The sequence below is a fragment of the Chionomys nivalis genome, chromosome 24 (assembly GCF_950005125.1).
Source record: "Chionomys nivalis chromosome 24, mChiNiv1.1, whole genome shotgun sequence".
In the NCBI taxonomy this organism is placed as follows: Eukaryota; Metazoa; Chordata; class Mammalia; order Rodentia; family Cricetidae; genus Chionomys; species Chionomys nivalis.
Genome location: NC_080109.1, coordinates 43,382,984 through 43,399,356, shown reverse-complemented (window position 1 = coordinate 43,399,356; position 16,373 = coordinate 43,382,984). Strand labels below are relative to the sequence as shown.

Below are 16,373 nucleotides of genomic sequence, written 5' to 3'. Positions count from 1 at the left end.
GAGTGAGGTAGCCCAGATTCGAAAAGATAATAATGTGTATTCACTTATATGTGAATGTTAGCTGTTAAGTCTTCAATAAGCAGGCTACAGTCCATATAACCATGGAAGTTAGGTGCAGAGTAAGGGGCTAGAGGGCAGGGATGGATCTCCCTAGGAAAGGAAAGATCATAAAATAAATACATCATTGTGGATGGACAAGGTGGGGGACTAGAATGAGGAGTAAATGAGAAGGAGGGAAGAAAGATGGAGATGGGAGGAATACAGGGAAGGACACCTAAAATTACGGCCATTTGAGGGATAGTATGGAAACTTAATACAGTAGAAAGTTCCCAAAATATGTTCACATACAAAGGTAATCTAATTGAAAATCCAAATAATGGGGAAAATGGAACCCCAACTGGGCATCAAATGAAGCCTCTAGTTTTGGGAATAAGTTAACTTCTAATTGATTTTTTTGGCCCATGAGAACCCTCAAACAACCCAGGCTAGTGCCAAGGCTGTTTATTGGTCTCTACAAACTGATAATAAAGCCCTCTTGCTGAACATAACACCTACACGACTCCTTGAACAATGAAAAGTCAGGTTGGTGCCTTCCTAGAGCCTTCAGCCCTACGGACTAGTGTTCACGGTACTGGAAGGTACTCTGTATGCTGCCAGAGGAGAAAGGCAAGCACCAGCCCAGCTACAAACTCTTCGATCTCCAAATGATGGCCTTCCTGTAAGGTTTGCTAGTGAAATAGTGACATAAAGCATGTGGGAATAACCGACTAATATCTAATCGGAATTAAGACCCACTCCATGAGATAGAACCTTATCCAAGGCTGCTTGAGGATCCAAGAACCTAAGACTAGATAGGAGCTAGGGCAAAACCACATACTTGCTGTGGAACAATCCTCTTATACACTGTAAAGATTTGTCACTTGAATTGGTTTAATAAAACACTGATTGACCAGTTGCCAAGCAAGAAGTTTAGGTAGGGCAACCAAACTAAGCATGATGGGAAGGAGAAGGGCAGAGTCAGGAGTTGCCAGCCAGATGCAGGCGGAGCAGGAGATGAACATGTCATGCTAATAACAGTACTGCCACATGGCAGAGCATAAATAAGATATATGGGTCAACTTAAAATGTAAGCGCTAGTTAGTAATAAGCCTGAGCTACTGGTTGAGCATTTATAAGTAATATTAAGTCTCTGAGTCAGTTATTTGGGAAGTGACCAGTGGGTATTTGGGAACAGGTGGTCAGGAGAGAAACATCTGATCATAAATACAACTGTTCTGATAAATGAACATGGCAATAAAATGACACCTAGTGACATTTTGCTATAAACTCCCTCCTGCAGCTGGACAATGTGCAGACAATGAGAGACACTGAAACACTCAGTCTTAATTGGGATGTCTCCATCAGGCCCCTCCCTCTAGGCTCAGGGACCCCTGCAGAAGAGGAGGTAGAAAGACAGTTAAGGGTCAATGGGGACGGAGGGCACAAGGACACAAAGATTTCCAGACTCCACAGGACTGATGCATATGAGTGCACAGAGACACTGGCAGCATGCACTGGCCTGTGCAGGTCTGAGCCAGCTGGGGTCTCAGCACTGAAAGGGAAAGTGAACACAAGCCCACAGCCCTAGCCCAGAGCAATTAGTTTTCTCTGGCAGAGTCTCACTGGGCACCTAGTAGGCAGCCAACATATGAGTAACATTTTTGGAGGCACTGTGTCTCATGCTTTGTCAGGACTTTTCTTTTTAGCTTCTGGTTCCTTTTTCTATATTTTACAGGTTTTGGTTTTGTGATTTTCTGTGATTTCTCCGTGTGTGAACGTGTGTCTCTACATCTGTGCGTGTTTCTTGAGCTTTCTCTTTGGCTTCTGTCCTACTTTGCTTGGTTTCATTTTATCTTATTTTATTGTTAGTTTTTAAATGTCTGTCTTCAAATCAGAGGTCGGGTATGGATTTTGGTGGGAGGAGTTGGGTGAAGAGGAACCATAATTAGAATATATGTATGAAAGAGGACTATTTTCAATAAAAGAAAAAATAGAAAAATTACAAATATGCACAGACATCTGAAACATTTAATATAAAACAAGAGAAAGGAATAGCCATAATTCTTCATGAAACTCTATCTAAACCTGCTGACGTGCAGTGTGGTTTTGTTTCAGTCATGTGACTTATTTATCTGAACTATGTAAGCTAATATCTTTTGTTTTCTTAGATCTTAGCATACTTTTATTACATAATTTCCAATTCTATCTTTGTTTATAAACTTTTGTTTGCATATCTCACAGGGCTGTTCCTTTCTTTTCAACTGTAACCACTCTCCGATTTGCTATTTTTATTTTCTCTACTATTGCAAAGAACTGCCCTCTTTTTTTTGTTAAAAGCATATTCACTTCTGATTTGTTGCTTTCGTAGTTTGTTTACACTGAGGCCTCGGTTGATTCCCCAGTGTTATCCTGGAACTGAGAACATGGACATGTTCAAGGCTGGGCGCTTCTCTGGGACCTGTCTCCCCCAGTGCAGTGGACACAGGCCTGCAGGTGCATCGGTCCCTCGGGATCAAACACTGTCCTCTCCAGTCAGTGGGACTTACCTTTAGGCCCACGGCTCCTTAGAGCCACAGGTGGATTGTGGCTCCTCTTTAGGATGAGGGATTTGAAAGTTTTGAGTCTGCTCACCAACCACCTCCTTTAAGTCCCTTCGGAGGTTCTTCAGCAGTAGGCAGGGCAGAGCCTGTGCTCCCACAGTGTCCTTCAGCTGCTCCCTGCACGGCCACCTGCTCTGTCACAGTTTCCTTCATGCCAGTTCTCAGGAGTGTTGTCTGTGGTTTTTGCCCTGCCTGGTTCCCACAGTCGTTAAGTCCCAAAGAAATCACACAGAGCTCTACCTTAGTTATACACTGATTGGCATATTAGCTCAGACTTCTTATTAAGTCTTATAGCTTATATTAGTCCATTATTCTTGTCTATTTGGTACCTTATTCAGTGAGGCAGTCACATCTTGTTCCTTCTGTGGTTGGGTTATGGCCGCATACTGTACCCTTTCCCTGAATTCTCCTGTTCTCCTTGCCTCTCCTCTACTTCCTGTCTGGTTGTCCCGCCTATACTTCCTGCCTGGCTACTGGCCAATCAGTGCTTATTTAAAATATAATTGACGGTATACAGACCATTGTCCCATAGCACAGGAGTGTCCTCAGTGTGTTGCCGATCAGCTTGCTTCTTCACATCCTCCTTCCTTTTCACCAAATGATTTTTCCTATTTCTTTTCTTTTGGTTCTTGGGACATTTTCTGCTGATGAGAAAATAGAAATTAATTTGTTTGAAAGTTAATCATAATGTAAAGGGAATAAAAAGTCACAAATGTTAAGGAAGATATTCACAAAACATTTAATTTTCAAAACACATAAGGAGCAGTTGTAGAAGTGGCTCTGCGGTTGATGGTGAATGCTGCTCTTGCAGAGAACCTGGGTTCAGTTTTCAGCACACACATGTAACTCCACCTCCAGGAGATCTGATGCATTTTGCCTCAGTGGACACCCATCACACATTTACATGCCCCCCTCCCCACAGATCACATGTACACATATGCGCGTGCGCGTACACACACACACACACACACACGTGTGCGCATGCATGCACCACATAATAAAAATTTTAAAACCCGCAAGAAACACCTTCAAATGAAGAATGGCAAATCTCCTAGGAAGCTGCTAGGGGAATTTACAGCAGTGCCAGTAGAGAACACCCAGGACCAAATATAGAAGACACTCGTGTTCTTTCATATAGGAATGACACGGTAATAGTTCTTCAAAAGACCTAGATTGGCACAGCCTGATAAACACGAAGAGCCCCATCAAACCTTCCTTGGGGAGGGAAGGGCACATGCAAGAAGGCACTAAGAGGTTTGGGGAGGGGTCCTGTTGTCCTGGCCTAGGCTATAGATTCAGTGGCGGTTTATCATTGTTTTGATGTTTGTTTTCTTATACTCTCTTGCATTTTGCTATATTTTGAAAATGCCCAGTTTCCTATAACAGATGCAGAAATGGTTTTAAAGTGATCTAGGCAATGACTTAATAAAAATAGGTCAGTTCCATATTAGTTAGTGCACAGACAGAGCACATATTCGCTATCAGTGATGCAAACTCTGAAGGGTCAGAAGTCTCCTCACTATGCTCTGTGTTCTTCAAAAGGCACCCAGAACCTGTGACCATTCCATATACCCCAGATTCCTCCTTCCTCTTCCTCTTATGTAGAAATGAGGAATGTCCCAATCCTGCGACTCCTTTTCTGAATTTGATTTTCAGAACACAGGAATGCTTAACAGCAAGACTGGAGATAAAATTTGCACTTATCAGAATTTCCCTGTCAGTATTAAGTCTGTCTAAAATCTGTGTATGAGTGTCTGTGTGAAGCGTGCATGCAGGATCACATATGTGTGTGTATGTGTCTTGACTATATGTCTTGACTGTGTGTCACTTTCCACCTCGTATGTTGAGGAGGGGTCCTTTGCTTCCTTGGAGCCTAGCTGTTGTAGAATATTATTTTAAAGTGTGTTACATTTGTTTACACTCTGGAACATTTGTTTAACAATGTAAAGCTGTGTTACTTTGCCTGTCTAAATCACCTGATGGTCGAATAAAGAGCAGAATGGCTGATAGCGAGGCAGGAGAAAGGATAGGCAGGGTTGGCAGGCAGAGAGAATAAATAGAAGAAATGAAGAAAAAAAAGAACAAGGAGAGGAAGACATCAGGGGCCAGCTCCCCAGCCACACAACCAACCACAGAGTAAAGGCGAAAGTAAGATAAAAAGAAGAAAAGGAAAAAGCCCAGAGCTAGATGTAACATGAACGGGACCGGCTTGTTGGGGTTTCTGCCCTGCCCAGTTCCCCACAGCTGGCAAGCCCAAAAGAAAGTCATACAAAGTCCACATTAGGTTATAAACCGATTGGCTCATTAGCTCAGGCTTCTTATTAGCTCTTATGACTTATATTAACCCATTATTCTTATCTATTTTAGCCATATGGCTCGATACCTTTTTCAGCTGGCAGATCACATCCTGCTTCATCAGTGGTCTGCGCAAGACTGGGAGGAATCAACTTCCTCTTTCCCAGAATTCTCCTGTTCTCATTGCATCATTTCTACTTCCTGTCTGGTTTTCCTGCCTATACTTCCTGCCTGGTCAATCAGCATTTAATTGAAACATGATTGACAGAATATAGACAATTCTCCCGCATCAGCCAGAAAGTAGATGGGTTAACTTAAGAAAAGTTGGCAATAAACAAGCCAAGCTAAGACCAGGTGTTTATAAGAAAGAATAAGTATCCACATATGATTTATATGGGAGCTGGATTGCATGCCCCCCAAAAGAACTAAGAGTAAAAGCAAAGAAGAAAAAGCAAACATTTTGGCTCCCAGCATGGAGCCAGAGTAGAAAAAAAACCAACACTAGCTAGTGAGCCTGCTCCAGAAATCACCATCTCTGCCTACCTTACACTGGATCACAGGTGGACCGTCGTGCCTGCCCAGAATTTACATGGGTTCTGGGGACATGAACTGAGTCTTCATTTTATCACAGCCTATGTCCCAAGCCACACATCTTCAGTAAGGCAATAATGGAAAACAGAGAAAATAAAAAAGATTCTTCAATGTGGCCATATTGGGAAAAGAGGGTAAAGAGACCCAGTGAAGCCCCCACATTTGTCTTCAGGGTTCTTCACTAAGACTGTGAGGTTTGAATGGAGAGCTAAAATTATGGCCATCTGAGCAGTGCTCTCCACGGTGCCAGTGCAGTCCTGCCCAGCACTACCCCATCACTGTGGGCTTCACTCTCATGCTGTGAGGTCCTCTGCTAAGTTGTTACAACTGTGAAACCTCTTGCTAGGAGACAAGTTCCTGTCTGCCCCATCCTTTTTTTTCTCCCAACATGGGATTTCTGGGGGGAATTCCCATTTCTTTGGCATCCATTGTTTCTTCAGTCGAGTAGTCAGGGTGAGAAAATCTTGCATTCCTGCCAGGCCTGTTTCCCTGGCTTGTATAGACAGCACCTACTCCTGTCTCTAACATTTCAGTTCACAATGCCAGGAGTGTACTCCCGCCCTCGGGAGTCCGGGGCTGCTGCAATGGGATGGATGGATTCGGGGCTAATGGATACATATGTGGGGGTTCCAGTCTGGCTCCCACCCACAGGGTTCTGATCTTGGCTAGAGAAGCACCAACCAATCCTGCAGACCCCACAATTCCTGAGTGGTCTCTGCTTAGGGCAGGAAGAGAGTGAAGTCCCAAAGAAACACAGGGAGTTCCCTTCATGCACCTAGGAAGGAATGCTTAAGCTAGACAGAGGGATACAAATGCTGCATTCCAGAAAATTCTCCCCACCTGCAGCCCTGGTCTCACCAACACGACTGGCTAAAGATCTGAGCAAGTGCAACAACTAAGGCAGAGCAAGGAGGGTTCCACACCTGAATAAAGAGCTGCGGGCCACTAAGGAATGCGGAGGGTGGGAGAGAGAGTCTCAAGGGTTGAATCCCCAGTTAATTACCCAGAACCAAATGGTTAGCCCCGGGGACCATATACATTCAAGTCACACTAAATGGACTAGGCAGGTTGTACTTATGCATTTATACATATAACAGTATCATTAGTGTTACATTTATGTGCATATGTAACAATTAAAAAGAGGACATAAATTTGAGAAAAGACAATAAGGGGCATGGAAGGGCTGAAGAAGAAAGGAGAAGAGGGGAAATCATGTGATTATATTTTAGCTGAAAAAAATTGGTAAACCTCATGGTGTAATGCTAAAGCTAATCAGTGCAAATGCGTGCTTTTCCATGACCCACATTAATCTATTGTGAGGAATCAGGCAATAAGAAAGAGTGCATCATACACATCTGAAATAAAAGACTCATCCTTGCCAAGGGGAAGTCAACATCCTTGGGGAACTGAGGTTTTATCTCTAGACCAGGCTGGCCTCGAACTCACAGAGTTCTGTCTGCCTCTGCCTCCGGAGTGCTGTGATTAAAAGCCTGCGGCATTACTGCCCCAACTGAGGTTTCAAAATAGAGGGAAGGTGATACCAAGGCTATAGCCTGCCTCGCAAGTGGAGGTGGAGAGCTGCAGCCATCCAGGGCAGATGGTAACTCAGATTAACCAGTGACTGGGAACGCACGCCTGGCATTTAACATTCCTTGTGCAACCTGAAGACTAGAAAGACTGTTCTGGTTTTTGTTTTTTTAAAACAAGAACAAAAACCCAACTTCTGTACTGAGCCAGCTGATGTGCCGGTTTTCTTTGAACTCTCCTTCATGAGTCAGTTAGCCAGCTTCCTTTGAGATACAGGTAGAAACCAGAGGTGTGTGAAAGAATAAGGATACATTGTTTCATAAACAAGAACGCTCCAGAGTTAACTAGAGTCTCCGGATTTTGTTGTAACAGGCTTTCATGGACTGCCATCCTTCAAATTATAACATGGAGATTTAATATTAGTTATGAATGTTCAGCCTTATGCTTGTCCCACTAACTCATATCTTAATTTAATCTTCACCTTTGTTTCGTCTCTAGGCCTTTTACCTTTCCTTCTGTGTGTCCTACTCTGTGCCTGGCTACCTGGCAGCTGCCTGGCTAACCCTACTCATCTCCAATTGCTTTCTCCCTCATTCTTTCCTTTCTTCTGTTGTCTCTCCTCTCTTGTTCTCTCTGTCTGCCACCCCCACCCAGCCCTAGCTATTGGCCATTCAGCTTTTTTTTTTTTTTTTTTTTGGCCAAGCAGGTGTTAGTCAGACAAGGTGAAACAGCAACACATCTTTACATAGTTAAACAAACAGAACACATCTTTACATAGTTAAACAAACAGAACACATCTTTACATAGTTAAATAAACAGAACACATCTTTACATAGTTAAACAAACAGAACACATATTTACATAGTTAAATAAACAGAACACATCTTTACATAGTTAAACAAACAGACCACATCTTTACATAGTTAAACAAACAGAACACATATTTACATAGTTAAACAAACAGAACACATCTTTACATAGTTAAACAAACAGAACACATATTTACATAGTTAAATAAACAGAACACATCTTTACATAGTTAAACAAACAGAACACATCTTTACATAGTTAAACAAACAGAACACATCTTTTCCTAGTTAAAGATTTTTTTTTTTCTTGAGACAGGGTTTCTCTGTGGTTTTGGAGCCTCTCCAGGAACTACCTCTTGTAGACCAGGTTTCCCTTAAACTCACAGAGATCCGCCTGCCTCTGCCTCCCAAGTGCTGGGATTAAAGGCATGTGCCACCACCGCCTAGCTCCTAGTTAAAGTTTTATTCCACAATATTTTGTAGGAATTTTTTTTAATAATTATTTTCATTTCTGTGTCCCTGGAGCCTGAAGAAGGCATCAGATCCTCTGAATCTAGAGTTACAGAATGTTCTGAGCCACTTGACACGGGTGCTGGGAATGAACTTGGGTCCCCAGCAAGAGCAGGAACCATCAGTGTCTGCTGAGCTCTCTCTCCAGCCTGTGAGCATTCTTGTTGGCTCACCCCTCATGTTAGAAAGATGGCTGTAGATGAATCTTTGAACATCAATATCCAAAGGATGGAAGAGATGATATAAAGTTCTGCTTTCTCGGAAGCCCCTTGGAAGCTTCACGTTGTCTGGAACCATGCCAAGGCCATCTCCCAATCTCATCACTGATAAAGATGGTGACATTATGATTCTAGGCTGCTTTAGAATGATCAAAGGTCTTGCTTGGGCTAATCCTAAGGAGGCCCCTACCTCCCTAAATTACATCTTCCCTAGATATCTTTGACAAAATTGGGGTATTGAGTGTCAGGAAGCATGGGTAAGGGTCGGCCATTGGCAGTGGCTGTTAGAAGTTGTCCACTTCTGTTGTTTCTCCGTTTAGGTTCTGCCAACATCAACGACCGGAGCATGCTGGGGAAGCGAGACAGTGAGATGGCTGTCATAGTGGAGGACACAGAGACGGTCCCCTCAGTCATGGATGGGAAAGAATACCAAGCTGGCTGCTTCGCCCGGGGACTTCGGCTGCAGTGCTTCAGGTAACCTCACAGAGCCACGCTTCTGCTATTAGTTCCACAGCCACAGTGGGGCTCAGGGTGACCTCTCCCTTGGTACTTCTGCCATGCCAGATTGCTTTTCTCTAGAACAGTGTGTCTCAGAGTGGAGGATACACACAGTAGTACAGAAATGATTCTAAATGTACACACATGTTTTAATAGCCGGTCATCTTTATGCATAATAGCACAAACTACCATTTAAAATGTAATCAATTGAAGGTCAGGTCAGATCGAACCATTTAGGTAGGATTTGTTTAAGTTTTTAAAAGTAGCTTCAAATTTTGTTTGTTTGTTTGTTTTTGTTTTTTCAAGACAGGGTTTCTTGTCTTGTGAACTTGTGAAACAGTTCTGGTTGTCCTGGAACTCATTCTGTAGACAAGGCTGGCCTCAAACTCATGGAGATCACCTGCCTCTGCCTCCAAAGTGCTGGGATTAAAGGTGTGCATCACCACCGCCTGGAACTTCACTTTTAAAAACCTAAATAAACAGGTCCTTCTGCAGGTAAAGGCACTCCCCACCTAGCGTGAAGACCTGAGTTCAACCCCCTCAGCTCACAAGGAGAAGAGAGAATCTTCGATTTGTCACTCACGCGTGGGGACCACATGGCAAAATAGAGACCCAGCTTCCACAAGTTGTCCGCTGACCTCCACCACAGGCACTGTGACATCAGCATCTTCAGGCACACAAAATGGATCGCAAGGGTAGCATAAGCATCGCTAAGAGTTTCCTAGTGGTTGCTGGCATCAGGTGTAAGTGTGAACACTACATTTCCACAGTTTAAAGAGATTCCAGGCAGGAGAGATTTCTGCCCTTCCTCAAGACAGACAGGCCACTGAGGGCTATGGCACAGGGACTGTGTGACCCTACGGCAGTCAGTGCTGTTGTTGGCGCTGGCTCAGGTTAACTGCCCCAGCCCCTTTAGTCTGTTATCAACAGCGATCCTCCTGAGCCTTCTAGATCACATCCCTCCTTTGCTCCCCACCATCTAGCTCCTTACAGCACAACTAATCCAGGAGCAGGTGAAACTTTCCCAGATCCAGATCCGCACGGTCTGTCAACATCTTACCTCTCTCCCAGCTATAGACCCTGTTAGGAGGTTCTTATGATTCCAGAGCTGCCCTTGCTGTGATGTCATTTCATTGTGACCCATGGGGGCCAGCAGAGTGCCAGTCTGCATGAGGCAAGAAGGAAAGTGGGTTCAACATGCCTTAGTTAACCAGTGTTGATTCAAACTACCCTGACCCTGAGGAGTTTATTTTAGGCATATTTAAGTATGGTGCAAGTTTAGAAAATGTCTCCTGGTATAACACAATCCCTTGTACACAAGGAAGCATGATTGCACCAAAGCAACTCTTCGTAAAGTGTGTGCCTTCTTCCATGAAGATGGGTTCTACAGAGAGGCTACATGTTTTATCTTAAGGGCTAGAGAAGGATCCGGAGTGGTCTAGGTCATACAGATAGTGTAGGAGTCATCTGGGCTGTTTAGCCATCTCTTGTCCTGGTTGTGGGAGCCTGGGGGAGACCCTGGCCATACAGATCATGCAAAGGTCACCTAGACTGTTAACCACCTCCAATCCTGCCTGTGGCATCTTGGGATGGCCTCGCCCTACAGATACCATAAATCATTAGGTTATTAACTACCTCCATCCTCAGGCTTCTGGGTGGAAAACCAAGTTCTACATCTTTTCCACGGAAAAGACAGTCCTGCCTTTTGACATTCCCGTTTCCTTAGTGCTCGTCTGTGGGAGGGAGCAAGGACCTTCAAGCTCCTAGTAGTGGCCTCTGTGGTGAGACATACCAGGTGCTCCTGTTGTACTCAAGGTTTATGCTGCTTGGGGGAGGGATGCACTGTGACTTCCTGGGGGATGGACGGACTGTGACTTCCTGGGGGAGGGACATACTGTGACTTCCTGGAGGAGGGACATACTGTGACTTCCTGGGGGAGGGACGCACTGTGACTTCCTGGAGGGAGGGATGTACTGTGACTGCTTGCAAGGAGGGATGCACTGTGACTTCCTGGGGGACTTCCTGGGGGAGGGACATACTGTGACTGCCTGGGGGAGGGACGTACTGTGACTTCCTGGGGGACTTCCTGGGGGAGGGATATACTGTGACTTTCTGGGGGAGGGACATACTGTGACTTTCTGGGGGAGGGACATACTGTGACTTTCTGGGGGAGGGACATACTGTGACTTCCTGGGGGAGGGACATACTGTGACTTCCTGGGGGACTTCCTGGGGGAGGCACAGCTTTCATATTTCGTGTGGTAAAGGTCCATTTGGAAACTGAGTCACACACAGAAGGACGTGTATTAGTCACTGCACTCCTTATCAATACAGTGGCCATCTTGACAGCCATCTTCCTTCTTCCTTCAGTTCTGGTAGACTCTGCTCCCCAGATAAAGCCTCATTCCAAACAAATCCATTCTTTGCTTTCAGTTCAAAGAACTCAGCAGAGGCGTGCCTCAAGAAATGTCAGTACCTTTCCACGGCTTTTTCTGTGGTGTTTGTCACCTTTATTACTAATTGTTTGACCCAGTGAGAATTCGTTCAAACCACTGGTATTACAGAAAAGTATTGTTAATTCGTTTTGTTTAGCAGGGGGAAATTTAAAATTAGTGCCCTGCTAATCACCCCCACTGACCTCCTACTGCAGCATATACAGGGAAATAATTATTTCACGTTTTAAGCTGAAAATGTATGTCCTGTCTTTTCCGTTGTGGGTGAACCAAAGTATTCTCTTTAAAGTGACGGGCTTCTTTATATGTTTTTAGGTATATACTAATCATAGAGGAACAGGATTCTGCTTTACAACCCATTTTTCCCTTGTAGAAATTTAGCAAATATAAAAAAAACCAATAAGAAGGTAAATTCATTTGTAATTCCACCACCCAGTGCCAACATTTTTTTAAACTTTATTTTTAAATTGATGCATACATTGCAAAGATTTGTGGAGTGCTATGTGATGTTTTTGTATATGTGTTCATTGAGTAATATCTAGATCAGTGTGAGGATCACTTAGATGTTTTACTGCATGTTTGAGCGGTGCCGTGGTGCACACGTGGAGATCAGAGAACAGCTTCGGGCAGTTAGTTCTCTCCACCCGCCTTGCTGAGGCAGGGATCTCTATTGTCTCTGCCTTGGTGAACGCTCCAGACCACCTGACCTGTGAGCTTCTGGGAGACTCCCCATGTCACTGTCGGAGTGCTGGGATTAAAGACGTGTACCACTGCCTCAGGCTTGCTCAGTGGGTTTTAGAAATCCAGTTCAGGTCCATAGGCTTGCATGGCAAGTCCTTTTCTGATGAACCATCTCTCCTGTCTGCGCATATGTATCTACTCAAGCCTTGGACCTTTCTTTCTGAGGAGACCATTCAAAACCATTTCTCCTAGCTTCTGGGAACTGTATAGTCTACCACCATCCAAAGTGTCCCATGAACCACACCAGAACTTGTTACTCAATCTACAATGACTTAGTTCCCATTGACCGACCAGGTTTCTGGCCCCTTCCTTGTTGCTCCAGCACTGGTAACCGTCATTCTACTCTCAAACATCTATGAGGTCTTGCCTACGTTCCATCTACAAGGTCAAAACACCTCTGTCTTTCAGCGCCTGGCTTATTCCTTGATGGTCGTTAGCTCTATCCCTGTTGCCATAAATGATAGGATTTTTTACATGTGATTGAATAGCATTAATATGTATGGATGAGCCACATTTTCTTTATTCTCTCATCAATTGATGGGCACTGAGTTTGTTTCTGTGTAACACCATGGGGGTGCAGCTGTCCCTGACATACTGGAATAATCTCTCTGGAGATAACAGGGCAGTGGGTGGAATGCTACAGCTCTCCACTTAATCATCTGATGAACCCCAGGATGGGCTCTCGTCTCTAGCAATATAGTCAGGGTTTCCTCTCCACACCTCACAGTGTGCTAACAATTTTAACAGTTGGCATCTAGCTTTCTACTTCTCTTCCACACATGTATGAATATATATTGCACCTATTTAAAAAAAATTTGAATCTTGCAGGTCCTGAATATTCTTGACTTCTAAAGATTTGTGTGTACATACATATGTGCATGCACATGAATGTGAAAGTCAGAGAATAACTTGTACGAGTTTCACATTGAGGGTCCTGAAGATCAAATTCAGGTCTTCCGACTTGGAGGCAGTCAACTTTGCCGGCTGAGTTATTAGGCCAGACCCTGGATATTCTCTTTTCTTGTTTTTCCTTTCTTTTTTTCCTTTCTCTCTCTTTCTTCTTTTTTTCTTCTTCCTTTTTGTTTTTTGAATTTTTTGAGACAGGGTTTCTCTGTGTAACAGTCCTGGCTGTCCTGGAATTCACTCTGTAGACCAGGCTGGCCTTGAGCTCACAGAGATCACCTGCCTCTGCCTTCCCAGTGCTGGGATTCATGCCTGGCCCCGAACAGTCTTTATTATTTAAATGCTGCAATGCTTTTCCATGTCAGTGTTATTCTGTAGCATTTTAATGATTGCATCATACTTCATGTGTGTATGCCATAGTTCCTTAAAAACATGCTTCTGTGTTTGACACAGCTTTCTTGCTGCTGTAAAAATGGTAGGTATTTTTGTTTGTTTACTTATTTCTTATGTGAGCAAGAACAGTGCCAATTCTTCTCAGTCAAAGGGAGCTGCATCTGCCCCCAGATTTCTTCTTAGGTCGATAACAATTTAACAGGCTCATTCCTTCTATTTCTTCAATGTCTCTTACAGTAGTTAATCTTTGCCAATTTTTAATTTCAATATTTTGTGATTTTTAAGATTTTTTAAAAATGTGTTTATTAGTCAAGAATACTTGCACTTTTGTGAGTTTGCCTGGCCTTTTCATGCTCTTTGCCCATTTTTCTGGAATGTTTAACTTTCTTTTAATGACTGCTTATTTTGTTGAATATGATTGAACAATTTTTCTTACTTCTATTAAGAGTGAAATTATTCAGATATTATTAACCAAATTTTTTCTTTTACCTTTCTGCTGAATATATATATATATATATATATATATATATATATATCCAGTCTAAGATCAACAGTTACTTTTGGAATTTAGTGTTTAGTTTTTCCTAGTATTTGTTTGTGTTCTACATCTTGCATTTAACATTTGTAGCTTCTTTTTATTTATTTACTTGTTTTTTACCTTGAACTCAGAGCCTTCCTGTCTCAGCCACTGTGCTGTGGGATTTCAAGTGTGCACCACCCTGCCTCACAGAGTAGCCTGTTTTAGTGTAGGAAATGAGACAGCGTCTCTTGATTTTCTTGCCCTCAACAGGTCAAAAGGTGTGTGAGGTTGTAGTTTTTACCTGCTTGTTTTTAAATATTTGCTGTTGTGCACAATACCTTGCTAAAACAAAACCAAAAAACTCTTTTTTCTTTTCTTTCTTTTTTTTTTTTCCTTGAACTCACTTTGTAGCTAGGGTGACCTTGGACTTTGGTCCCCTGCCTCCATCCTCCAAGCGCTGGTGTGACAGGTGTGCACCCCACATCCAGGAGTTTATCTGATGCTAAGCGCATCTTTATGACACTGCCATTGCCGTCCATGTGACTCTCCTCCCATTTCTGTCACATCACATTGAGAGTCTGTTTTCTTACACACCAGTGCAACATCATTTTCATTTTTGTGGCCTCAGCTTTCCTGTTACAGTATGGTCTCACAGCTTCCTCAGTGTAGCATGCTTTTGGAACACATTGGGTCCTTCTAAATATTCCTTCTTTCACATGAACTTTAGAACTATTTACTCAAATTCTGTCATGTCCATTCTTTTCTTTTTAACTGACAGTGTAGCAGATGGCATTTGACAATTGACATCTTTGTCGTACTGAGCCATCTTACTGAAGAAGAAGGCATGGGCCTTAATTTAGAAGGTCTTTTATTCTCTGCCTCTCTCTCTTTCTCAGATGGGTGTGTATGTGTCCGTGTGTGTGCAGGTGCCCATGTATATGTGTACACGTGCCCATGTGTGCAGGTGCCTATGTGTGTGCAGGGCTTGTGAGTATACATGCATGTGGAGGTCAGAAGACAAGTTTGTGTTCTTCCTTCGATGCTGTGCATCTTTCTTTTTGAAGCAGGGTCTCACTGGCCAGAAATTCACCAATTAGGCCAGGCTGGCTCCAGCAAGCCATGTCTCACTAGCCTCACCAATTACACCAGGCTCTCTGGCTGACCAGCAGGCCCTTGGGATCTTCATCTCTCCAACACTGGGGTTCCCAGCACATACCACTGTGTGTTTGGGGGCCTGAACTCAGGTCCTCATGCCTGCAAGGGCAGCCCTGTACCAGCTGAGCCATCTTCCCATGCCGTTCTTTGTTCTTTACTGAAATTTTAGGATTTTTATAACAGAGGATCAATCTTTGGTAAAACTTCATTCCCCTTTATACTTACCCCAACCTTTCATGGGAAGTTAATTCCCAGGTATGTTATTTTTCCTGGAAATTTTCACACTGTCTTAAAAAGGCAGTTGTTTTTGAACAATGGTTTTAACTTTACCCCTTGGCAGATACAGATACTATGCTACAAAGCACCACAAACGTCAAGTTTCCCCTTGCTGTATTGGAAGTATTCCTAAAGATAAGTATTGTAGCCTAGAGCACAGCTATTTTCTCACTGTAACATGCAGCTTCGATTCATCTTCCATCTGGGCTGTTTTTGAATAGAAATTCAGAAACACATTTCAATGTGAAGTCAATTCTAAACAGATACAGTATCAACCACCAGGGTTCTGTACTGACTGTCACAACTATGAGCCAAATAGCCCATTAAACCCTAGAAAAGTATCCAAAACGTCACAGATACAACCATCACTCACCAGAAGCCATCAGCACCAGGTGAGCTCAGAACCATTTTAGATGATAGATGTGCAGAGCTGAAAGAACAGAAACTGTCTTTTGTAATGTGTCTGTCTTTCTAATTTTGTGGCTAAATATCAAATATGCATAGGCATAAAGTCAAAGTCATTTTCTTTCAGACCTTGTTCTCAGAAGATCATGCAAACTTTTTCATGTATTTTTGTTGTTCATTTTCATGTAGGTAAATGCTGAGAAGAAAAATTACCCTAGAACTCAGTGTTGACTGTTAGAGACTTATTTAAATGGCTTTCCTACAAACCAGTCTTTAACTCTTCAGTTGGTGGATGCATTATCTCACCTCTTGTTTAAGGAGTAAACTCAAGGAAATTTTACCTCTAGTGCTAGGTTTTCAGCTTCTTCGATGTGTCCCAAGTTAATGAAACTATCCCAACTGATTTATTGCCATAGCCTTCAGATTTGTGCAATAAAGTTT

The 16,373-nt window shown here is 43.1% G+C and overlaps 1 protein-coding gene across 5 annotated transcripts in view; it reads left to right on the top strand.

Annotated features, from left to right (window-relative positions):
• Positions 1 to 16,373, top strand: part of Pld1 (phospholipase D1) — a 208,851-nt gene that overhangs the window by 185,788 nt on the left and 6,690 nt on the right. For 4 of the 5 annotated variants that reach the window (XM_057756858.1, XM_057756859.1, XM_057756860.1 and 1 more), the window contains one exon: positions 8,910 to 9,063. In XM_057756858.1, the coding sequence (XP_057612841.1) occupies positions 8,910 to 9,063 (154 nt within the window). Of the gene's footprint in view, positions 1 to 8,909; positions 9,064 to 16,373 lie in introns of those variants that run through there. The other variant, XM_057756861.1, reaches the window with a different exon arrangement.